The 24,320-nt window shown below is 40.8% G+C and overlaps 6 protein-coding genes across 8 annotated transcripts in view; 2 read left to right on the top strand and 4 right to left on the bottom strand.

The window, feature by feature from the left end:
• The window catches only part of LOC144538143 (uncharacterized), an 85,452-nt gene extending 80,810 nt beyond the window's left edge, over nt 1-4,642 (top strand). Inside the window, exon 4 of the mRNA XM_078282235.1 lies at nt 4,318-4,642. Within this exon, the coding sequence (XP_078138361.1) occupies nt 4,318-4,642 (325 nt within the window). The remainder of the gene's footprint in view (nt 1-4,317) is intronic.
• A 2,182-nt stretch (nt 4,643-6,824) lies between these two features.
• LOC139918762 (protein SPMIP1-like) lies at nt 6,825-9,063 on the bottom strand. The gene is made up of 2 exons (XM_071908228.1): nt 8,649-9,063; nt 6,825-6,943 (listed from the first exon to the last, which is right to left on the bottom strand). The coding sequence occupies exons 1-2, from the start codon at nt 9,061-9,063 to the stop codon at nt 6,825-6,827; spliced, it is 534 nt and encodes a 177-aa protein (XP_071764329.1).
• Nucleotides 9,064-9,577: 514 nt separating this feature from the next.
• On the bottom strand, nt 9,578-13,264 carry LOC144538121 (uncharacterized). 3 transcript variants are annotated; one of them, XM_078282149.1, is made up of 9 exons: nt 13,182-13,264; nt 12,901-12,960; nt 12,760-12,807; nt 12,335-12,385; nt 12,209-12,232; nt 12,078-12,095; nt 10,450-10,506; nt 10,288-10,332; nt 9,578-9,815 (listed from the first exon to the last, which is right to left on the bottom strand). In XM_078282149.1, exons 1-9 carry the CDS (start codon nt 13,259-13,261, stop codon nt 9,656-9,658), a joined length of 543 nt encoding a protein of 180 aa, XP_078138275.1. In that variant the 5' UTR covers nt 13,262-13,264; the 3' UTR covers nt 9,578-9,655. The 3 variants fall into 3 exon arrangements, with proteins under 3 accessions (XP_078138275.1, XP_078138276.1, XP_078138278.1); XM_078282150.1 differs by having other exon boundaries at nt 9,578-9,791; XM_078282152.1 differs by lacking the exon at nt 10,288-10,332.
• Nucleotides 13,265-13,958: 694 nt separating this feature from the next.
• Nucleotides 13,959-15,909, bottom strand: atp6v1f (ATPase H+ transporting V1 subunit F). Its single transcript, XM_071908230.2, has 2 exons — nt 15,671-15,909; nt 13,959-14,921 (listed from the first exon to the last, which is right to left on the bottom strand). Exons 1-2 carry the CDS (start codon nt 15,826-15,828, stop codon nt 14,720-14,722), a joined length of 360 nt encoding a protein of 119 aa, XP_071764331.1. The 5' UTR covers nt 15,829-15,909; the 3' UTR covers nt 13,959-14,719.
• Nucleotides 15,910-16,376: 467 nt separating this feature from the next.
• On the top strand, nt 16,377-19,339 carry lamtor4 (late endosomal/lysosomal adaptor, MAPK and MTOR activator 4). The gene is made up of 4 exons (XM_071908231.2): nt 16,377-16,450; nt 16,655-16,738; nt 17,410-17,527; nt 18,745-19,339. The coding sequence occupies exons 1-4, from the start codon at nt 16,448-16,450 to the stop codon at nt 18,840-18,842; spliced, it is 303 nt and encodes a 100-aa protein (XP_071764332.1). The 5' UTR covers nt 16,377-16,447; the 3' UTR covers nt 18,843-19,339.
• Nucleotides 19,340-20,183: 844 nt separating this feature from the next.
• Nucleotides 20,184-23,884, bottom strand: LOC139918767 (ADP-ribosylation factor 4). The gene is made up of 6 exons (XM_071908232.2): nt 23,667-23,884; nt 23,103-23,183; nt 22,465-22,574; nt 22,052-22,123; nt 20,854-20,979; nt 20,184-20,757 (listed from the first exon to the last, which is right to left on the bottom strand). The coding sequence occupies exons 1-6, from the start codon at nt 23,731-23,733 to the stop codon at nt 20,671-20,673; spliced, it is 543 nt and encodes a 180-aa protein (XP_071764333.1). The 5' UTR covers nt 23,734-23,884; the 3' UTR covers nt 20,184-20,670.
• Between the last annotated feature and the right edge of the window lie 436 nt (nt 23,885-24,320).

Here is a 24,320-nt window from a genome sequence, read left to right as displayed (position 1 = left end):
TAATACAGTCCCGAGAGGGGGAATACCGTGGACAGTGTCAGCCGGAGAAAAAGAACCATAGGGCGTCTGGTCACCCGATTATCGGTAGCTGGCTACTTAGCCAAGATTCTCCAGGCATTGTACTCTAACCACTAACCTCTACACTACTGTTACATGCACAACGTTAGTTTGCAGTAATGTTAGCTAACAAACGTGCTACTAGCTAACCCGTGTCTGCATTTCACATCCTTCATATCCGTAGCCTTTTCTTTGTTTTTACAAACGCCAGGCACCAAACCAACACATATTTCTTTTTCACTCACCCTCTGGGACCCCTCGAACACGCAAAAACGCGCTTAAATCTGACATTTTCGGGCAGCGTGTGGTTCCCCTCCTGCATGACGCAAAGTGACTCTCTCACTGAAATTGGTTCCTTACCCATAATTCTGAGTTTAAGCTCAGAATTCTGAGAATTCTAACTTTAATCTCAGAATTCTGACTTTATTCTTAGAATTCTGACTTTAAACTCAGAATTCTGACTTTATTCTCAGAATTCTGACTTTAAACTCAGAATTCAAATACATTTTTCACATGTGGCCCTAATCCTCTTCCGTAGATATAATAGCCACCACTCCATTTTTTTTTTTTTTTTTGACTTTGTCAACAGTAATGTATAGCACCAATCTCCTGGACCCGGTAGCAGCACCCTCGGGTGGATGAATGGCCAAAAATGGTCAATATCAAACAACTATGCTCGTAATGAAACCATTTACAGTATTTTTACTTACCTTTCGAAATACAAGCTAACAGTTCTGCTCAACAAGTCCACACAGCACACGTTAGCTTCAGGATCGGTTATATACGGTGGCCGAGAGAGCTCAGCGCACTGCAACTTAAGAAAACACATACAAATAAACAAAACACAAGCAAATTAAGAAAACATCTTCATCAATTTGACAACACATGCGCTGCAAATACACACAACACAACCAAATAGACAAACGCGCTGCAAATACACACAACACAACCAAATACAGAAACGCGCTGCAAGTAGCACAGACGACAACGGATCTGTTTCCAGGGGACACAAAAAAGTGATGAACCCGGCTGGGACACGCTTATTTTTCAATGAATCATGCGATCACAATGTTAAAATAAACCAAAAAAAAGCTTCTTTTTTTTTTAGCTCATTTTCCAACACCACTGACGAGTAGCCGACTTCAATAACTTCAAAAGTCACAAAGCATTGAACAACAAGTTTGTCCCAGCCGGGTTCATCACTTTTGTGTCCCCTGGAAACACATCCGTTGTTGTCTGTGCTACTTGCAGCGCATTTGTCTATTTGGTTGTGTTGTGTGTATTTGCAGCGCATGTGTTGTCAAATTGATGAAGATGTTTTCTTAATTTGCTTGTATTTTGTCTATTTGCATGTGTTTTCTTAAGTTGCAGTGCGTTGAGCTCTCTCGGCCACCGTAGTTATAAGTAGGGGTGGGCGGATCGATCCCAAAATATCGATACTACAGATACTACATCTCGTTTTTGAAGATCGATTCTAGCGTCAATAGGATCGATACCAGTTTCAGTTTCTCTCTTCTACGTTGTACCCATTTCATCAAAGAGCAGAACTGTCTGTGCAAACAACGTTCCGTTGTCATGAACACATCTTAGTGCATGCATGCACTCTTTGCTTCTCCACTGCTGTTGTCGTGTCGTGTGCACTCAAACAACGAACATACGCATCGCGCACGCGCAGCGCGCCACGGCGCGCACCCTCAGAACCATTGCTCCAACTGAAGGACAGAAGAATGGTTGAGGGTAGTTTGTGCTTTTGTTTAGTTATTTGCACTTTGCTTATTTATAAAAGTTGTGAAAGTTTTAAAACATTCATTGTTCTCCACAAATAATTGTGTGCACTTTGTTTATTCAAAAAACTTTTTTTCATGTTTGCACATCCAATTTTTTTTTGCTTTGCTTGCTACATACATGCTTCAGTTGGGAATCAAACCCGGGTCTCACAGGTGGCAGGTAGAAATTCTACCACTCACCTTACAATGATTGCTAACCTTTGGCAAATAATTTAGTGGTCATGAAAATGTATTCAGATTTAGCCTATTGATGATGCATTCACCTCATAAATCATGACACACTGCTCACCCCTACATGAAAGTACATAAGCCGCTTTTAATAATAAAAAGTATCGGTATCGGTATCGGTATCGGTATCGGTATCGATATCGGCGATTCTGGTCCTGTATTACTTGGTATTGGATCGAAACCAAATTTTGCGGTATCGCCCACCCCTAGTTATAGGGTCTGAATTCGCTCAATGCGGCTTTATTACTTGTCACTTTGCTTTGAATGGGACCCTGTAGGAATGATGACTCCATGTTTCCAGAGAGCTGATTGGTCAGGAGGCCTTGTATCTGCGCCGATGCCCCGGTTACCATGGTGATCTACCTGGTTCAAACCATTCAAACTGAGACGAAAACGTGTCAGACTCACGGCCCTTGGACGGTTTCAGGTAGGGAACAATAATATAAACACATCAACGGGACACATAAGCTTGTTATGGATGTTTTCTATAGCAATAAACTCTTAGTTAATGGTTAACCGACTCTACTTTATGAAACGATGCTGCATTAAAATGCTTCTGCATCAGTTTGCACTGTTTTGTTTTGTTTTGATTTGATTTGGGAAAGAGTAGGCTAACGTTAGATATTATTCAAATGTTTAATCCTCTAGAGAAGCTCAGAGAAGCCTCGGATAGTTCCAGTTGCATAAAGCTAGTTCAGGACTAGTCTAATTAAGACTGTCTGTTACTTAAATATTACGACTGACTTATTTTGAGGTCACCTTCCCTCTGGCTAATCTTGAGTTAAGAACTTTGTTGTTATGGCAACGAGTCGGCCTAACTGTCACAGTGGGAAGTTTAAATACTGAAGCTGTTTCATACAAGATGGCAAATCTTTAGTTTTTGGAAAGAGCCTGAAGAAAAGAGAGACTCTTTAGAGAGAGAAACAAGCCATTAGAGATCTACAACAATCAAGAAGTAGTAGGAACAGGTAAATATAAGTGTCTATAGCAAGTTTGACTTAAGGTCACATTTAAGTCTAAGACTAGGTCTATCTTTATGCAACTGGCCCCAGGCCTGCCTGTAGCTTAACCTCAGCCAGTTCTAACTGTGTGCAGGGGGTCAGTTCACAGGCATTTTTCATTCTCCTGGTCAGAAATGGCAGATACAACATTTTCTTCCTACTTTTTACTCTAGCATGAATAAACAGGTTTACATGATGTCACCAAATGTAGCCTACAGTAATGTGGACATACGAATATTGCAAATGTCGGATCATAAATTAGACCTACTCATGTGTAATCAATCAACAGGTGCACAGTTTCAACATGAAGCAGTGTTTTATAAATTATATTTATGTGTATTTCCCTGTCTTACCGACTGTCTCTGTTTGATGATGTCAGAGCTGAAGAGAGACATCTGGCAGAGGAGAAGAATGTTGTCATAATGAATTCTGCACAAGAGGTGAGAAAAATATCACTGTTGTAACATTGATGTTAATCTGTTAGTAACATTAGTCTATTAGCCCGTCTATAACTTAATGTTACTGTGTAGATAACATTAGCCTATTAACTTGTATATTTATTTGATATATGACAATATATATGATTTCTAATTATTGTCTCTCTCTCTCTGTCTCTCTCTCTCTCTGTCTCTCTCTCTCTCTCTCTCTCTCTGCCCTCAGCCCAGTACATCAGCCGCTGCTGTTGTCCAGGTCTGTATGAAATAATACAGCTATGACATCACAGTTAACATATGATGCCATATATTATGTGGGATATTTATATATATATAACAGTTGTATAAACAAAGCTATTCATCAAGTAATGGTAATTTGAGACAACACACACACGCATATTCTCTATCTATCTCTCTGTCCTGATCTCTGTTTTTATATCTTTCTCTATGGAAACAGAGAGACACCAACGGACCCAAACCTGACTGCTGTCAACAGCCCAACCACTGTGACCAATGGGAGAAGAGTTTCAGTCTGTCAGATTCATACAGTCAACACCAGCGTATCTACACTGGAGAGAAGCCCTACCACTGTGACCAATGTAAAAAGACTTTCAGTAATTCAGGTAACCTAGCAAAGCATCAACTCGCTCACGCGAGAGGGAAATCCTACCTCTGTGACCAATGTGGGAAGAGTTTCAGACGGTCACGTTTCCTAATAATACATCAACGCATTCACGCTGGAGAGAAACCCTACCACTGCGACCAATGTGGTAAGACTTTCACAGAGTTAGGTAACCTAACAAAACATCTACGCATTCACACTGGAGAGAAACCCTACCACTGTGACCAATGTGGGAAGACTTTCACTTGGTCAGGTAGCCTAAGAATACATCTACGCATTCACACTGGACAGAAACCCTACCTCTGTGACCAATGTGGGAAGACTTTCACAGACTTAAGTAACCTAACAAGACATCTACGCATTCACACTGGACAGAAACCCTACCTCTGTGACCAATGTGGGAAGACTTTCACAGACTTAAGTAACCTAACAAGACATCTACGCATTCACACTGGAGAGAAACCTACCACTGCGACCAATGTGGGAACAGTTTCAGCCTCTCAACTCAACTGAAGAGACACCAGTGCATCTAAACTGCTGAAGAGTACCTCCACTGTCTGCAGGGTGGAACAAGTTCCTCTCTGTAATGCATGTAATAAATAAAAGTTCAACAACAACAAAGTCTGACTGTGCAGAATTATGTTTATTTCTCAGCCATAAATCTTGGCATTGTCTTGCTAGAATGTAAACAACGATTTAAAAATGTCATTACAAAGTGTAAGTAATATAATCTGGATGGAGAGCTTGTGAAATTGTGATGGTCAAGCCGTCTCATTTGTGATTACTACAGCAGAATAACATGGAGCTAATATCACCATTCATTTTTCTGACCCACCATATGGACTGTCATGTTTTGTATTGAGATGTATTGAATTTGGATATAATGTCCAGTCCCTAAAGTTTACTAACATGAGCTAAGCATGAACAGTGACAAAGACATCATCATCAACAAAGACAGTTCATATTAAATGCACAATAAACTGCATTAAGTAATGTTGTTATAATGTTTTCCAGTATATTGTCTAAATTGAAACCCCAACTATTCAATCTATTACTTATATCCTGACATTAACTAAAGTGATTAAGTCACAACAAGCATTACCTAACGTGAATAATCTGTGGCAACATACTTGAATGTTCACTTTATCCAATTAACCATATCCTGAATTTGCAGATTAAACACGTTGAGATAAATAGCATTTAGGAAATTCACATTACTTGGTGTAACAAAGTTATTTAAATTGAAGTAATGCTGTAATAAAACTTACAAGTCCTTAGTCCAAAAGTAAATTTACTTATAATCATTCAAGAATCTTACTTGAGATCTATCTCATACTTTACTCTTAAGTAATCTGTTCACCTAACTTTTAGTTGATTATTAAGTTAACTTTAATTTGGCTTTCAAGTTTGCTGGGTAAAAGTGACGCAATCAGTTTCCAAACTTTTTTCAAGTAATCTGAACACGTCAGAATTTACAGTGTGTCAGTGTGAAACTCCCCCTGCCGGAGGTCAGAGCTAGGTCAATATGAAGCTAAAATTGTCACACTGCTAATGGCTCACTGTGCTGACATCCCAATCCTTCATCAGATGGTGGTATTTATGTGTCTATATGTGTAATAATAGTCATCTATCACAGGCTGGGACTGATTTCTGGCTCTGTAGATGGAAGCACTGTACAAGTGAGAACCAGGAAAATGTGTAATTTCCATTTAGTGTGATAGCTTGAGTGATCCAAGCAGTCCCTTCCCATGGCAAATCCCATTATGTCATGATGTCATGTCGTTCATTAACGGCGGGTAAACGACTCCAACGCTGCAGCATCACTGGCCTCTGATGACGAGAATGTTTCTCTCTTCTGTTCCAGAGGACGATTTGATCGTACAGTTTAACATCTGTTCAGCCTGCAGCTGGAATTGGCTGCAACTAAAGCACATACTGGGTTTCTAGACAAAGTCACAACTGATTTCTGGGTCTACAGATGGAAGCAATGCAGAGGTGGGAACCAGGAAAATGTGTCATGGTATAAATTATGTAAACATTACTATGGTCAACAGTTTTATTCTCGCTTTGGCTGCCAACAGGATGTGTGTGGGATGGTTTATATCACGGCATATGAGATAAACACTGAAGGACTGAGTAACACTTTCTTAACAGAGGCAGCAAAAGTTAATGTGAATAATCAGGCTGGCAATGTGAGGGCAAGTAAATATGAAATCAATAAATATGAAAATCTAATTTACATTCCAAGGAAAACGTAACCAGCATTTCATGGAAACCTCACCCTTTAATCTACCATTTAATTTACTGTATATCTAGACACAACTATGGCCTGTTGGCTCCCTCTTATGGTTCAAATACTCTATACACTCTTTGAGGAGATAATTACTAAACAACATCTGTTTGCATTTGAAATCATTTTGAAAATTCAGGGAATTGTAATGGAACTCGCTCTCTTGTCTCTGTCAGTACATGCTTCCTCTGTGCTTTTACAGACAACATACTGTATATAGTGTTTTCAAAATATATTTCAAGTGAATGTCATCTACTTGTACAAATACATTTCCTGGCCAATGGTGTGTATATTTTGAAGCATATGTGACCTGGAGTTAAAGAGACGGTCCAACCAAGAGAACAGAGAATTCTGACATTTGACCTTCATTGTTCACAGTTTATTTTGATGGTGATAATCTGTCAGTTATCCCACAGTGTCTGAGTTGGAGGTGATGGAAGGGAAGATGCCGTTCTTGCGGTAAAAGCTTTCCCTCACGATGATGTGGCGGCCATGTTTGGGCACGCATGGTTTGCTCACGTCCCCTGTGTGGAGTGGAACACAAAGCTAACATCACATCTGAAGTTTTATTCAATTTTGTTTTATTTTATCAGGCATTTGTTTCCTTGTTTATCTATTTGCTTACTTATTTTCTTATACATACATTTTCTTCACTCATTTAAAGATATGAAAGATAATATATTTTGGATCATAAAGCGTTGCACACTCTGTATTGTTCACTTGTATTACCGTATCTGAATTACTGTGTGGAGGTGTGGGGTAACACCTACAAAAGCACCTTACACTCATTATGTATACTACAAAAAAGAGCCATAAGGATAGTAAACAATGTAGGATATCGTGAACACACTAACATGCTGTTTTTAAAGACACATGCTGTGAAATTCATGGATCTGGTGGAATTTAAGACTGCACAAATAATGTACAAAGCAAGAAATAATTTACTTCCTGGCAACATACAAAAAATGTTCTTAGACAGAGAGGGGGGGTATAACTTAAGAGGAAAACTGAATCTGAAAAAACGTTGTGTTCGTACCAATCTTAAGAGTATGTGTATTACAATTTGTGGGGTGACTTTGTGGAATGGTCTTGATGTAGAACTCAAGCAGAGTAAGAATATCAAACAGTTTAAGAAGATGTACAAAAAAATGATTTTCGCGAGGTACAGGGATGAGGAAGGGGCCTTGTTTGTCTCAAGAATGTGACGCTCGCTGATGATGATGATGATTTTGTTTTGGGGTTTTTTTCTTTTTTTGTTTTCTCTCTGTGAGTGTTGGGACATGCCGGATGGGCACCTACAAGTTGATTATGTATAAAGACGATGAACATAGAAGTAATTATTTAAGTTGTGTATGATGGACACTGGGGTGGATAGTTGGACTATAAACAGTAAGTTCATTGATTAAGCTTAGCAAAGGCGTAGGACCAAATAAGTATTTTACTTCTTCCTACTCCATTTCGGACATGTAATATTTATTTATGTTGTTTATTGAGAATTTGTTGTATAAGTTTACTGTTAATTTTATTGGTTATTCTTGTTTTGTTTTCTTACGTATGTGTATATATATATTTTTTGTTTTTTGTTTTTTGTTTTTTGTTTTTTTTAACATGTTCGAAATAAATCTATTCTATTCTATTCTATTCTAAAAGCAATGTGATCTCATTTTAAGCTTGGATGGATCTTTAAAAAAATTGACATTAAATTCATCGTCACATTCCTATTCATTATCTTGTGAATATCATGACCTTCCAAAATGTTTGCAATGAGACTTTTTATGGTGTGGCTCAATTTCATGTTCCCCAAACTTCAGAAAGTCCAACATTTGAATGACAGAACCTACAAAGAACAGCTGCTTTACTTAATCTCTATCTGTGTAAATAGGAAATAAAAGCGGTGACGTGAGTTGAATTTACCCACCTTTTTAGGCTTTTCTGAAAACATAATTGATTTGTGTTTATATTGGTGATTGCTGCCTCATGATGACCTCTGACTTTTTATTTACCACTGCATCACTGATTATGACTGTTCTTCCTATAGACAAGATCCTTAAATTAAAGCAGTGTATACTTAAAATTCAATGACTGCATCATTTGATATCCTAAAGGACAACAGTACAAGAGCCATGATAAAAAGGCATGCCGTAACATACAATGTACTAGATGGATAGTATTTAAAAGTCCATAGGTAGCCCAAAGTATAATCATTAGAGTGAGAATCGATCATCTTACCAAGACCCCATCCATACAGCCAGTTGGTGGTTATGGGATAGAGATACTTCTCCTCTGGACTCTTGTCTTTCCTCAGCAGCAGGTATTTGTGGGGGCCAGTCTCCTCTTTGGAAAGGCCTTCATAAAGGACCTGGCGGGTGTTTCCTGACGGGGGGCGCATCACTTCCCACCCAGCTGCCTCCTCCATCTTCTTCCTCTGAGGAACTGTGGAGGCAGCCGTCGTGGACGGTTTGGTGTCACGTTCCGGTTGATGTGCATTAATTTTGGGCAGTTTCACTCCCATTCCCCTCTCGCCAACTTTTTGGACCGCGTTGTTTCCAGTTTTCTTGCTCCAGTTATGCTGAAACCATTTCAGCCTGGTCATGTTTTCCTTCAGTATCGCCTCCTTCCAAAAGTTTTCCATCTGAGGATCCATTGTCTGAAGCTCCTTTTCCGAAGTGCGGAAAGAGTGATGCGTTTACTAGATGAGTGATATACTGTATGTGACAATGTGGAGGGATGTGGCAGATGAATGTCAACAAACATGTATGAATGCATAACAACGACGACTTAGAATGTGCATCAACCACATTCTATTCATCACATCACATTCTATTCTGCACCGCAAAAAATATCCATTTTAACTAGCCATTGAATCAAGGATTAAATATTTTCATATCATGATCATCTTGCTTCAAGACATTTCTTGAATCAAGTGTCATTTAATTGATACCAGTGGAGTGATCTGCCCGATTCTGCCTTGTTTCAAGATATTGGCATTTGAAACTGCATTGGAAACAAGTGGAATGATCTCACCCCGATGACAGAATCTGTCACTCTTTAAGAAAAAATAAGATTGTAAGACTGAATAGGTTGTGAAGATAGACACTTTGTGCAGTGCAGGATTCCTGATTGCTGGATCTGGATGATTCAACACAAGTCTACAATCATTCCAAAAAGTATCGTTTATTGGTTTGAACGCATTGGACAGTGAAAAGTTGTTCCTGTTGGTGTCCGGTTGAGCTCCATCACTTGCCGTGTCCAAAGGGGTCGGAGGTCGCCCGGCCTGCTTTCTCATCCCCCCCTAACTGCATGTCATGGCCGAGGTTCATCAAGGCACAGATACTAAGTTGGCAACCCGGGGGTGCAGCGTATCCAACGATCCTGGGAGGAGGATCCAAAAGAAATCTGAAGCATAGAGACAAAGCGTTCAAACTGACACATGTGCCTTTTTTAAATATCAGATATCGTCCAGTCATGTTGTTCACTGCCGATATGATGGCGGTTCCTCCCTGACCACATAAAACCTGCAATGAAATGTATTTTTCTTTGCATATTTTATTTATTCATTGAATTGTAAATTAATTCTTCATTTAAAGGCCTAATGTATCCCAGAGTTTCCCTACCATAGGTGAGGTGGGTCACCTTGCCTTGAAGAGCTGCCAACCTTAAAAGAATTTCATTAGTCTGGGTTTCAGTGGAGAGTTTTAGTGTCCCATGATGGTCTAAATGCTGTTTCAGAGGCTTTTCCACCCTGACAAGAATAAACTTCAGGGGGAAACACTGAATACTTGTCATTTTTTTGACTTGAAAATGGTCAAATTTCAAAATAGTGACTACTGGCACTAAATAACCCTAGGTGATTCCCGACCCTACTTACCCTGAAAACCCAGTGTCAGCAAAAGTGGACTGCTGGAGTCCGTTCCTGCAGCAGCAAGTGATATAACAAAAACAGCAGAAACTGATTTGATGCCTGACTGTAATATGATGTCTGTATATTTTCTCATTAGGCCTTTCACTTCCCAAAGCCAGAAGGACTCACCTGGTGTGTGTCGAGTTGCCGTCCGTACCGTTCCACCCCTGCACCGGCTCTTCTATCCTGTTTGTACAAGAGCAACAGCGCAGGTGATAAATGTTAACAGTATTCCTGCTTCTCCACCAAATACTGAGCTCTTTCTACTCATATGGAGCCACAGTCCTCAGCAGGGCCCTGGATCCCTTTTTGCCTGTGTGGGTACAACACAAATTGAGTGAAGAGGATCTCCAGATAGAGCAGACCCTTGTTTTTGTCTTATTTTTCACCCAAGAATGGAAAGATCTCTGTTCTATTTACAGCTGATAACACGTCTACTTTTGGACTTCATAGTCACAGTATATATAGATTAGTTTAGGAATGTTAATACCGACAAACATCTCTTTTTCCTTCGTTTTTTTCATGAAACTATTGGCTATTTGTGTTGAGTGAATTGAAATCAATAGTCTAAAGTAATGTCACATTGTTCACTTTTTCTTGAATACATTAATTCCACAAGTCAGTGTTATACATGATGTTTATTAGCACACATTTTAGATTCAAGCGGCAAGTAACTAACAGTGTTACAAGGAATATTGTCAATCTTTGACACATTGACAGGTTTGCAGTTTTAACAGACCTCGGTGCAGTTAATAAGAATTCATGCTGCAGCCCTATTAAAAGAAATGTTTTCTGTTGCAGCAAAACTATGTGAGCAAGTGATACTGCTGCAGTTATTGTGATGTGATGTTGGCTGTGATTAAGAACAAACAGCTGCATGGCCTGAGACTACTCCATTTCTTTATTTGCCCATGCCGAAGGGATCTTTGGTGGCGCCACCTGCCACCTCATCCCCCCGCTGCAAGGAGGAAGCTAGGTGATCAGTCACACAGGTGGAGAGAACACATCTCCGAACAACTAGAGCTGGCACACTGAGGGAGGGAAGCAATAGATTAGGCAGGGGGGTGGAGAGAAAGAAGGCTGGGACTTCACTATTAAACATGCAAATTGGAGTTTTAGTTCTACAAACATTTCCCGAAGGCAGAGCTGCTCCGGAGGCAGAAATAATCTCATTGGTTGAGTTAAACCTCAGTGGGTGGAGCCAAAGAAGCACCATTTTTAAAAGCACATGTTAGCTAACTGGCAGACTTGAATGGCAAAGAAGGAACTCTGGTGAAAATATAAATAAAAATATAAAGTGGCCATGACATTTTTTCATTCATTCATGACCATGGCATTCATGATGTTGGAAGGTCAGCAGCTAGCTAACTAGCTTACCTAGATAGCTGTAGGCTAGTATGGCTAGTTTGAACTTGGAAGGTCAGTTAGGCTAACTAGCTAACAGAGATAACTGGCTAGACTGCATTTTTACAGTTAGTAGCAGAGCGCTAGGCTTCATAATATTAGCTACCTCCTCTCTAACCCCTCGCCTTTTTCACTGGGCTTCAGTCTACATTACCAGACTTTAAATTTTTTTTAATTATCCGCCATCTCTGACTTAGCCAGAAATACTGTGCTTCTTTAGCTCCACCCACTGAGGTTTCACTCAACCAATGAGATTATCTCTGCCTCCACAGCAGCTCTGCCTCCAAGAGATGTTTGCATAACTATAAATCTGCATGAAACACGAGGTATGAAAGTGATGCAGTGATACATACTCTGAGGAAACGCCTTCGCTGCAACAGACAAAAAAAGAAACAGTTTTACTAAAAACAAATTAAGGCAACATTAATCTGTCTACTGTATGTGTACATTTGAACATTATCATTTAGATGTAAAGACCACTTACAAGTTTGGCATTGGTAGGATAGTCCTGTAATGATAAACAGCCATGAGTTTCAACCTGATTTCATCAGCATCTACTCTACTGATGAGTGAGAAATGAATTTGCTTGCTGGTTTATGAATCTACTTACATGAAAGGAGTTATGCCAGTGTCATTCCAAGTGTCATTGGATTGGACGAGCCTGTTGAAATGAATAAAAGCATGCTTGAAACTGAATAGACACAGGACAACAAAAAGACACATTTCAACTGTTCATAACCGGAATGTTAGGGATTGTTTTTGGGTTTTTTTGTTCTTGAAAATAATACAGGTTTTAACCCATGACATGAACTCCATTCCACCATTCCCAACAAAAACTTAAACTTATAGTGCAGGCATTTCTATATACATCAAGTATTTGGGAATGCAATCAAGTAGCACAATTCCTCTGAACATTTATAGTACTTAGAGGTAAATTACAATGTCGACATGTGTTATTTGTCATATTCTTGTCACCATCTGGAAGTCCAGGGCATTCACAATTACTGTATAGGTGTTATGATACTCAACACTCACTGTGTGAAATTGTCCATTGTGCCATTGATCTGGAGAGAGCTGTCATTCCTAGAGAGAGAGAGAGGACAGAGAAAACAGGATCTTTAATTAGATTATACTGCCTTTACCATCATTAGATACTTCATTTTCCTCAAGACTCACCTTGTGGAGTTGTCCCCTTTGTTGTCCGATGGAAGATTGACCATGTATTGATCATGTTGTCTACGGGCAGAACAGAGAAGAGATAGCATGCCTCACCATATCTCCATGGTCAGTATTGAAATCCCAAGCTCGATGTATTGACTGAGAGCGAGCAGCGATAAGACACCGGAGGCACGTTTGCCCTCACGCACGGCCTCATCAAGGTGTGATTATCTCTTGCTGTGCTTATCACTTAACGAAACAGTCTTCAGATGTGTATTCAGAGCTGATAAACGCCTTACCTGGTGTCATTCTGTGAAGGAACGGGGATCCCAAAGGCGCAGCCCAGCAGGAGCACACCGAGAGACCACACAGGTTTCATGCTGGTTTCTGGAAACACAGAGAGAGAGAGGACTATCATCTAACCAAGGAAACACTCACTCTGTTTGGAGCCCATTTATAATCTGCTCTGCATACCCCACAAGCCTTACCAAGGCCACTAAGGCTGGTATCGACTAACCATCTCCGAATTTGTCAGCAGATCTAGATTCAGCTTTTCCGCTAAGGTCATGTGGAGCTGGCCAGTATTCCCAGATCGGCGCCCACACGTGTTTGTTCTCAGCCGACCGAAGGAGAGCGGAAGGTCGCTCCTGTCCACCGGGGACGACTAATGAGGCCTTCCCAATGTTGTCCAAATATTTACCGCTTCCTAGCATTGGACAGCACAGGCCAGGGTCAGCAGAGACATGAGAACTGCTTGTCCCCCTCTGACCCATGGCCAGGGGAGAGAGAGAGAGAGAGAGAGGGGGGGGGGGAATTGTTTTTATTCATGTGCTGGTTGGGATGAGTCATCTGTCCTTGTCAGTGACCAGAAAGATGTTAGGAAATACTTCCCCTTCAGCTCAGTGTGCTCATGTAACAAAACGTCATGGCAGAGAGATAAGCTGATCACATTATGCAATCAGAGGCACCTTTCTGGATAGAGCGCCTCTCAAATATATATCTAATATGTGAGTTTTGAATCTGATGTTGCACAGATATGGCGATGAATCAAATATGAAATCACGAGAATCTCACAACCAACAAGATATAATTTATTTGTTTCTTCAACATCAACCCACTGGGTTTTTTCATAGATATCTAGATAAGTTAATACAACTGCAACGATCACACAACTGATTCACAGTCAGTCATTCATTTTGCAATATGACAGTTTAAGCAATAAGCAATAAGATTTCCATGATGCACGATGAAATTCATTTTCCCCTTTGTGCCATATGCAATAAGACATATTCTTATGAGAGGAATCTTACAGCTTTGTAAACACATGATGACAGAGAAGACGGGCTTTTACAGGTTACACACGTGTGCATCTAAAAATGACAGAAGAGTGAGGCATAGTCACATGCATAATGAAACATTTTGCACTTCCTGAAAAGAAAAATCTCTTTGCTGAAAATGAGGCCTAGATATTCAGTCTTCTCTGGAAAAAAAATAGGAAAATTACCAGTCTTAACATATGAATGAGACTGCTGTGGCATACCTGTATAAGACAACAACATCTAACCTAGAAACAGAAAACCTATCAAACCACCAATTTATAGTGAATGAGTGTTTTTTTTACATAGATTTTACTCAAAGGCAGAAATGAAAAACGGCTTATTACATAAAACAGTTAATGTGGAATGGTAGACGCACAACAGACTGCATATCAGTAACTTAGAAGAAGCCTAGTCACCTAACAGTACTGTACAGCATGGCAAAAGCAAAACACAAGGTCAAGTCATGGACATATATATTGTCACACGGCAGGTGTGTGTACGTTTGCTGGGTGGGGAGTTTATCGGAAGTCCTCGGCAGAAAACATGCCCTTGGCCCGGCGTAAAATGGAGTCCTTGGAGGCGTCATAGGGGTGCTCCTTGGACGGGATCTCCAGCACAGCGGGGATAGACTGCATGTGGGCATCGATGGCATGGCGGATCATCTCAGCGATGAACTGGTTGATGAGGATGATGCCGATGTCATTACGAGCCAGGAAGCTCCTGAGAAAGAGAGAGGGGGGTGGCAAAAAGTTTAGTCACACTAGAAAACATGTGTTAAGATAGGCTAGACACATATTACTATCCCAATACGTTCCCTGGACCAAACTCCATTCAGAAGTCTGTCAATTTTATGTTTTCTTGCTTATCAGCAAATGTACACTTTGTAGAATACAACTTAAGACCTTTTACGAATCAATATGAGCTACTGGCATATTCGGCATGGTGATAATCCACTAAGCAGTGCATTATTTCATATAATTTCAATTTTTAGAATTGGCTCACACTGCTCGCTAGCGCCCTCCACGGTGCATTTTAGTGAAGGAAGATTGTGGACGTAACAAGCAAGCCAATTATAAAAAATGTAAAATCTACTAACATAAAGTGCCGTTTGTGGGATTACAGCTATGCCGAGTTGACGAGTGGATCGTAAGGATTCGTAAAATGTCTTAAGTCACGTTCGACAAGGTATGAATCTTTACGGATAAACAATAACACATTAAACTGCCAGATTATTGAATCTAGTTTGGCGTCATGTTCCCACCATACAAGAGAGAACGTGACGTAGCTATCACCCGAAAGGCGTATGGAAAACAAAGGGTCTGTTACACAACATTACTTACGTTAGGCTACTTTTGTACACTGGATAACGTTAAAATCGACCTGCACGAGCTTTCTATCGGTTAAGTATTCTGTTTGGGATCGTTTCAACCATGCAAACTAATGCACAGTGATCTGTTAAAGCCACCTACTTGAAGGTCTCCTCGATTTCTGTGATGCTCGTGTCCTTTTCCACCACCAAGAAATTCGGCTTGCGATTTTTGTTCAGCTCACCAACTCCACCGAGCAGGAATCCTGTACACGTGTCTTCATCGCCAATAACGGCGATTAATTTCCCTCGACCTGCCATTATGACTTGTCAATCTTTTAGATTTAGCTCGGAAGAGAGAAAAGGAGAAAAATCTGCTTACAGATCCTCTAGGTCATGTGAAGAGTCAGCTGACTGGAACTTCCGCTTTGATAAAGTGTTCAGAATTCGAAGTGCGCCAACTACTGGTCTGTAGACAATCTAACATGATAATATAGTTACTGGCGATACATTAAATACCAGATGAGCGGCTTGATCCCTTCATAAACTAAACATGTATTCGTTTACTTCGGTAATTTGACAGTAGATTTCTACCTCCAACATCCATCCTAGCTGAATTAAAACCTCATATGTTTAGGCAGCAGGCATGCCGCCTTCAAGTGCTCCTCGTAAACCTCTAATTCAGAGTTTCGAAAGTCGTAAACATGACTTGTCGCGTATTCAAATGCTTGCGATCAAATAACAAAATGGATAACGTGACAAAACTATTTTTTAGTAGGCAGTCAACTTGCCCGGTTGTATTTGCGGCTTATTTGGGACGTTCATGCGCGCTCACATTTCGCGGATATTTCTAACAGCACCTGAAGGCCGCAACAGTCACGTGAAAAAAGAGAGAAGGAAATGCAGTAGTGTCCAACTTCGCAAAGAAAAATAACCGAGAATGGTGAGTTTTGCCAGTTCCATTCCTTATGTTTGACATGTATTATCGTTATAAAGATAATAACTCGTTTTAGAAGTCAGCGCCATCCGTAGTAGTTATGTCGTGTATAGTGTTGTTGTGCCTATCATGGTAAGAAGAAGCTGACACTTAGCTAGCTTGCTAGTTAGCGCCCTAACAGCTTTCAGTATGTTGGTTGTTTGTTTTCAGACGACAGCGGCTCTGACGCAGGGTCTGGAGAGGATACCTGACCAGCTGGGCTACCTGGTCATCAGTGAAGACGGTGTGTTGGCGGTGAGTCAGTATCCTGGTCCTCCTGCTCAACCTGCCTGTTCTTCTTTGCAGTGATTGTATATTTACAGTTGGCTAATGTTAGTTGCTCCCTAGCCCTGATACGTGCCGCGCTCTCTCTCGTATGGAGAACATCACGCCGAACCTCATTAAAAAGCCTTGCAATTGAATGTGTCCTTGCTTATTGGCAGACGTACATACCGGGCGCAACATGACTTAAGACATTTTACGAATCATTAGGAGCTACTCTTTAATGTGGCATACATCCAGTGCACGAAGTAGCTCTTATTTCAATAAAGTTCTAACTTATAGTATTTGTTTGTCTGTTAGTCCCGCAATCCGCTTCCACCAAAATACACTGTGGAGGGCGGTAGCGGGCCGTGAGCCAATTCTAAAAGTTGAAAAACATTTTCAGATAAAGCGATGCTTGGTGGCTCATATATAAACCGAATTTACCGGTGGACTTTAACGATTCGCAAAAGGTCTTAAGTTGTATGTTATAAAGTATGTATGGTTGCGGAAAAGTAAGGCAACGTCAAATCGCATTACTTTTAAATGGGGTTTGGTGTGACTTGCTCTCCGTTAGCAGTTTCATCTGCAGCCCTCCGCAGTGTGACAGTTGATGGCGATGTGTCAGTCCTCTCCTCTCTCTTCTCTCTCTCTCACTCACTCAGTCTGCAGGGGAACTGGAGAATGATGAACACACAGCAGGAGTGATCATGCAAATGGTCCGGACAGCGTGCCGCTTTCGGTTACATGGCTCTGCTGAGCCACCCTTCAAACGGATGTCAGGTAAAACACACACACAGAGACTAAGCTTTCATGTACATTATAAATAGCGTAGTTATTGCACCTATTATTATTATTATTATTATTATTATTATTATTATTATTATCAGGGTCAAAAGGTCATTAAAGGGAAAATCCACCCTAAAACAATAACACTGTTTTTAAAAGGTATTGGCAATGTACCTTGCATTTCTGGGTCCAATCTGTTGTTTGTGGTGTATTTTTCTTATTCCCATGGATAACTGGCCAAACATAGACAATATGACGTCACAGTGAGATATTTCCAATGCAGCTACAATGTATTTTGACAACAGAAATGTTTCAGGTATCTAAAACATCAGCGGTAAACGTCAGGTTTTGGTGTCAGTCCCTCAGAATCAAAGAGCGAGGGCTTCTTTCTAGAGGTGCCATTTTGCACCAGGAAACGTTCAACAATCATACAGGGAGAAATCCATCGTAGAAGAGGCAGAGAGACCAATTTCTCCACTGACAGCAGCCTCAGTAGACCAGAATGCAATGCAGCCACTCTCCTACACAGATCTCCATGTCACAGACAGAAAGAGCTCTGGCCTAAATGTCTTATACCATTTACTTACCTCCGTGGACAATTTCTTTAGAGAGAAAATGTGGCAATGTGAACATTTATGAGGTATGTATTGATATATTGTCCAAAAAGTACACATTTATCCATACACAGGATATGATGTTACTATCCAGAGGCTATTTTCTATGCGGAAGGAGCCATATTTTCATGCTTCACTGTTTCATAAAATATGAACAGTGTGTGAACTGTGTGAATACTCTGAATATGGCATTAATGGGAGAAAATAATGAAAGAGTGTCTGCAGGTTCTGCAAGTCTGAAATGTCTTCAAGGCCTTGAAAGGTCTTAAGCAGTTAATTGCACCCTTTCAAGTCTTAATTGCAATTGCAGAGGTCCTAAAAATTTTTGCCCGATGTTCTATTTTTCCACCAATAAATCAACCCAATTATGCAGACCTGTATTCCAACAGCTTTTCAGCTTTATGTGTGTTGTGAAATTGGTTTGACATTTTATTCAGCCAGTAAAAGTTTAACTTGCTGGAATTGGACCCTGAATTAGATGAAGGCATTCACATGCCCCATATTTAAAGTGAGTATCATACAGTCATACTGTCCTTAAGTTCAGGGTGCTGGCGTGCATGTGCTGCTCTGACCTAACCTAATGTTTTACCTCCACAGTCATGTTGGAAGATTTTGTGTACACGGTGACGGTATCCGGTCAGAAAGTGTTTGTGGTGAAGCGTCAGAACAACCAGCGAGAGCCCGTGAACGTTTAACCGTGAACGCAGGAAGAACGCGAAGGGAACTGCCGCTCACAAACACACACACAGGACTCGTGTACGGCGAAAGACGACGTCTCGCTCGCAAAAGATGGTTTACAGCAGCGATTATGATGATGAATGGCATGATCCGGCATACGGCATCGTCACTGCCTGTGTATGGAAGGCAGACAAGATCACTCCCCATCCACCCTCTGTTTATAGCGGAGGCTGTGATGAGCAGATGCTGCCGCCCTGCTCTCCTACAGTCCAGCAGATTCACTTCAGCTTGCTTGGGATAACTCTTGACGGCTTTTCTAACCCAATGCCAACAGTTTGCTTAGTGAATATCTGTTAAACTTGTGTAAGTACTAAATAATTGAGAAGCATATTGCATTTTTCTCCCCCCCCCCCCTATATTTTAAATGCTTTGTGTATACAGTGTATCTTCAAAAGTTGATTCTGGCTATTTAAACCTCTTGTGTGATTGAATAAAATTTGGTTTAAAGCCCTGATCTCTTTATCAGTAAGTCAATTTGGGATTGCTACTCAAACGTTCTTGATGGGAAGGGTTTGCTGACGACTCAACTGAAGCTCATTTTGCTCCAATAGTTAAACAATACAGATATAGACAAACCACTTATAGCTCCATAGCTCATTAAATTAACATAACTTATTGAGCTGTCACATACTGCCTGTCAGTACAGATAATGAAGCCGCAAACCAATGAAATACACAAAGCCAGAGGTAGGCCAGTGTTCTCATCACAGGTGGTGCTAGTTTACTGCTAGACTGATCCTTTAAACGTAATTTTACGCAATAGTATTTCCACAGTTCAACAGCCTTATACTCAAATTAGTCATGTAGCTATTAAACTAGTGTGGAAGTAAGTGACCGCTCTGTAGTTTTCTGCCACATCTTCCTTTAGAAAATTAAATATTCATTTGGGACAACCCATCTGCAAATGTAAGCTTGAACTATATCATATGCTACAGTGAGGTTACAAGCAGACAACCTTAAAAAAGTTCTTTAACAATGTTGTGTTACATGTAATCCATGCCACGAGCCCATACCAGAAAAATGTCAGCAGACAACAATTCAACAGTTGAGAAGAAAAAAAAAAAGACACTTTTATTGCATCAATGGCCCTTGAAAATACTTAATGTCCTGCATTCTTCACATTGTTAAGGAATGGAACTGGCCTTCAGATTCGGCTCTCTGGAATGAGTCAGTCAGCCTTCCAGGGAGAGGACAGAGGGACCCGAACCCCAAGCCAACCACTCCCCCCTCCCCGAAGACTGTTACACCAACAACCTGTTCTCCATACCCCTCTCTACCCCAATCCACCCCCGCCCCCCCAACCCCTAAAAGCCCTACCGCCCATTCCATAACAATCAACATCAGCACAACCGTCAAGTGATTTCCGCTTTTATGATTTTTCTCTTTGTTAAAACATGCAAATTAAAACATTTTACTGTCAAGGGAGTTGGGAGGCATGAAGAAAGAAACATAATAAAGATATAAACAGTCTAAGAAACATCTGCAGTGACAACACAGGGAATAAAAGGGGGAGAATGGTGGAGAAAAAACAAAAAAGGCTTCAGAACAGGAACTGAGCGCAAAGTCCATGACTGCAAGTTCTACTGGACAGACACACTTATAATTTAAAAAAAAATAAAAATAACAACAAAAAAACAAAGTCTGCATTTTCCTCTGATGAAATGCTCCATTCTGCACCTCCTCCTCCTCCTCTACTTGCTTGGTTGCTCCTTCCATCTTCCTCCTCCTGCGCATGTTCAAATCACTCGTTCGCTCCGGTCCTGCTCCTCTCATCTTCTCCCCTCCTCTAGCGCTTCGACAGCTCATTGGATAGCCAGTCCAGTCCCTCGTACAGCCCCGTGCCTTGGGTGGCACAGGTAGCCTGGACGTGCCACTGAAGAGACAGCAGGAAAAGCAGTGTCAATCTTTACATCACTTCTGCATGTCCACTTCCAATCTGTGTGTGTGTGTGTAAGAGAGAAAGACTTACAGTTCTGCTGCGCAAACTCTGCAGGCCCAGCTTGTCTGAGAGTTCGCTCACGGGCATTGCGTTGGGCAAATCCTGTTTGTTAGCAAACACCAGCAACACCGCCTCCCTCAGCTCATCCTCTTGCAACTAAAGACCACGAGAGAAAGAGAGAAAATCAATGTGTGACCCCCAGGAAGACAAAACCTCATAGTCTAGCTCACAGAGGGCCATGTGACCATGTAGATGAATAAGGACAGTCACAATGGCTGAAAGGTCCCTGTATAACTAACTTCATTATTCACGAGGAAGTTAGTCTATTTACTTATGCCAGCCAATGTTTCAATGTAATGTTCTTTTTCATAGCAACATAAAAATTACTGTTCCAAGACCAACAAAAGGGCAGATTGGAGTTTTCGTAAACATTTTTCAGAGGCAGAAATAATAAGAACACAGTTTTTCTGGATCAGAGAACCACAGTTTTTTGGAGCGCAACTTAACTGATTGGCAAACTTAAAAGTTTAAGATTGAACCAAAGTTCGAGGTTGGCCCTCTCCTTCCCATTCTGCCTGCTGGTGTCTGCACACAGTCAGTATAGTTGGAGATATCAAAGCTTGTTTCCCTCCCTTCAGAAGAAGCCATTTGCTGCCGTTCATTCATATACAGTGTGAAAAACAACCTCCACAGAGCGAGATAATCCAGCACAGTAAACATGAAGCCAGAATTTGGTTTGGTCAAAGTTTCTGTTTTATCCTTATTTCATTGTGCTGAGTTGAGTGTTTTCCTATCAGCGCTGCATTATGCTACACTCTGCTTGCTGTGAATCACCTGACATCCACAGGAACAAAGGGAAGTCTCTTCCAGGAAATAGTCCCTCAAAAACATGCTGCCTTAAATACTTTGACACATCCATGTCTTTTTACTTAGGGCGTCCTTGTTAGCCGAGACAGCAGTTAATTTAAAGATGGGGTAAATGTTATGAGTAAATGTTAAAAAACATGGATGCCATGGTCATGAATGAATGAAAAATGTCTTAGCCATTTATATCTTTATTTATATTTCGACCAGTTACTTCTTTGCCATTTAAGCTTGCCACTTAGCTAACTTGCACTCTGAAAAACTGTGGTTCTTTGGCTCAGCCCATTGAGGTTTAACTCAACCAATGAGATTATTTCTGCCTCCAGAGTTGTAGAAGTACATTAAGCACATTGTTAATACTTACCATTTTTGACAGCTCTTCTGCCGACTCTGTTACTCTCTCTCTGTCGTTGCTGTCCACAACAAAGATAAGACCCTGCAAAACACAGGTTCAAAGGTCAAGCAGATCTATCATGTATCATTTTATGTTTTCACTACTATGGAATTGTGTGCAGTTTGGTGTGCACAACAATGCCATTTGTAGAGAACGCCACTCTGTTCAGTTTTTTTCAATTACACACTTATTATTGTTGTAAGTTCCAGTAACAGTCACAGAGATTGTGACAGGACTAAATTGATTAAAGTGTCATGGGAGTAAGGATTTTAGCCCTAGGGCGAGTCTAGGCTGGGAAAAAAAGAACACAATTTGCATGCTGACATTAAAAAGCCTTTGATCTATCAGTGGTGGTGTCAAAGGTCAGGGTGTTGTCACTGTACCTGTGTGTTCTGGAAGTAGTGTCTCCAGAGAGGTCGGATCTTGTCCTGACCACCCACATCCCACACCGTGAAGCAGATGTTCTTGTACTCTACTGTCTCCACGTTGAAACCTGAGCAGTCACATAAACAAATGGAGAGATAATCAGTACAGATATGAACAGAGACCGACACTACCTGGCAGCTACCTACCAGGATAAATATACTAATACACAGCCAACAAACGATGAGGATACTTGTTACATCAGAGTGATATGAGTAACCAACATCACTGAAGAACTTGAGTCACTGAGCGACTGTGGTGAAATGATGATTCCAATCTGGAATTATCTGACTTGGGGTTAGGGTCTTATCTTGTACACTCTTATTTTGGCTAGTGCGGAGGTTGTCTTATCAACCAATCTGCTATCAAAGGAGCTACCTGGCCTGCAAGCCCAAACAGCTAATCTACTGCTGTCTCTGGCCCAGAGCTATGTTCACACAAAACTTAGACTCTTCCAATTCAATCTCAAGACCCTCCACCAAGTCTACCAAACTAAAGACAACAGAAAAAACAACCACACAGAATTCATAATTATCATATTTGACATGGCTCTACAGGACCATGGTTAATTTTAATAACTTGTTTCCTGTTAATTTACCAATGGTTGGAATAGTGGTCACGATTTCTCCAAGCTTAAGTTTGTACAGGATAGTGGTCTTTCCAGCAGCATCCAAACCAACTGCAAAAGAAGAGAGAAACAAAAACGATTAGAAACCCACCTTGATCATAGCTACTAGCTAAGTGAGCTTTGCCATTGTACTCTTAAGATAGCACATCAAACATGATAACAGCTACTATCTATTTCCTACATAGATACAACGTATGTCTTAGAAATACCTGTTAAAATGCTGTGACCACGACAGCAAGGCTCAAGCAACTGTAGGCTAAGTTACGTATCTTATGGTCTCTCTGTTAGCCAATTACCGTTAACATTAGCCATTCAACGGGTCTAGCTAACAGCTAGCTATCCTACCTTACTTGCTAAATATTCTCCGAGAAGGAGGTGGCCTTTGTTTAAATGGGCCTGAATCTATGATAGAAAGGTTAAGAAAATAATTATCTCACTAAAGCAGCTAAGTGGAGTGTGTTTTGATGACAACCCCCGTCTCACTGATGAAGATAACCAGCCAGGTTAGCTAGCTAGCCTAGCTCCAATGCTCACCCATAAGTATCCTCATCTGTTTCTTGCCAAAAAGCTTGGAGAATAGCGACGACATTGTTAGCCCCATGTTGTGACAGATCCCAGTTGGGCGGCGATGAAGGTTTTAAAAAATGACAGTAAATGTTAGCAATCGATAGGGCTGAATGCAACGCTGAGTTGATCTTCTAATCCAAGCCGGACAGAGTGGGCGCAGCTCCTCCTCGGTGCCACGTCCAGGCCAACGCGGAATAATTGACGTCACTGCTTTCACTCAACTTTATTAAAAGCAGAAACACCAATGCTGCATTTAGGTCCTAGATGAAAGACGGTATATACGAGGGTCCGACTTGAAAATGCAGTACATAACAGCTTCCAGGCGGTAAATAGGGCTTTTTTTGCGATTAACCCCGTTTTCTTGGACATGCCGAATTCTTAAGTCACTAACAAGGAAATACATGTAGTCAAGTGTAGGGAATTATATATTTATTTCAACTAAACAAACAAAATTAACGTCTTTCATCTGTGACCACAACTCACTTAAAATACCATGGCAGGACACAACTAGGCTACATGTCTCGCTTGTGGCTGACGTTGTAATGTTTGGTTTGCCATATAACATGAACTCAGGAGCAACCAAATTCTACAGAAAACTGACTGCATTGTGCAGTCTTGTCA

Source organism: Centroberyx gerrardi, chromosome 24 (assembly GCF_048128805.1).
Source record: "Centroberyx gerrardi isolate f3 chromosome 24, fCenGer3.hap1.cur.20231027, whole genome shotgun sequence".
NCBI classification, from domain to species: Eukaryota; Metazoa; Chordata; class Actinopteri; order Beryciformes; family Berycidae; genus Centroberyx; species Centroberyx gerrardi.
The sequence above is the reverse complement of the archived record's forward strand: the minus strand, read 5'-3'. Positions and strand labels throughout refer to the sequence as shown.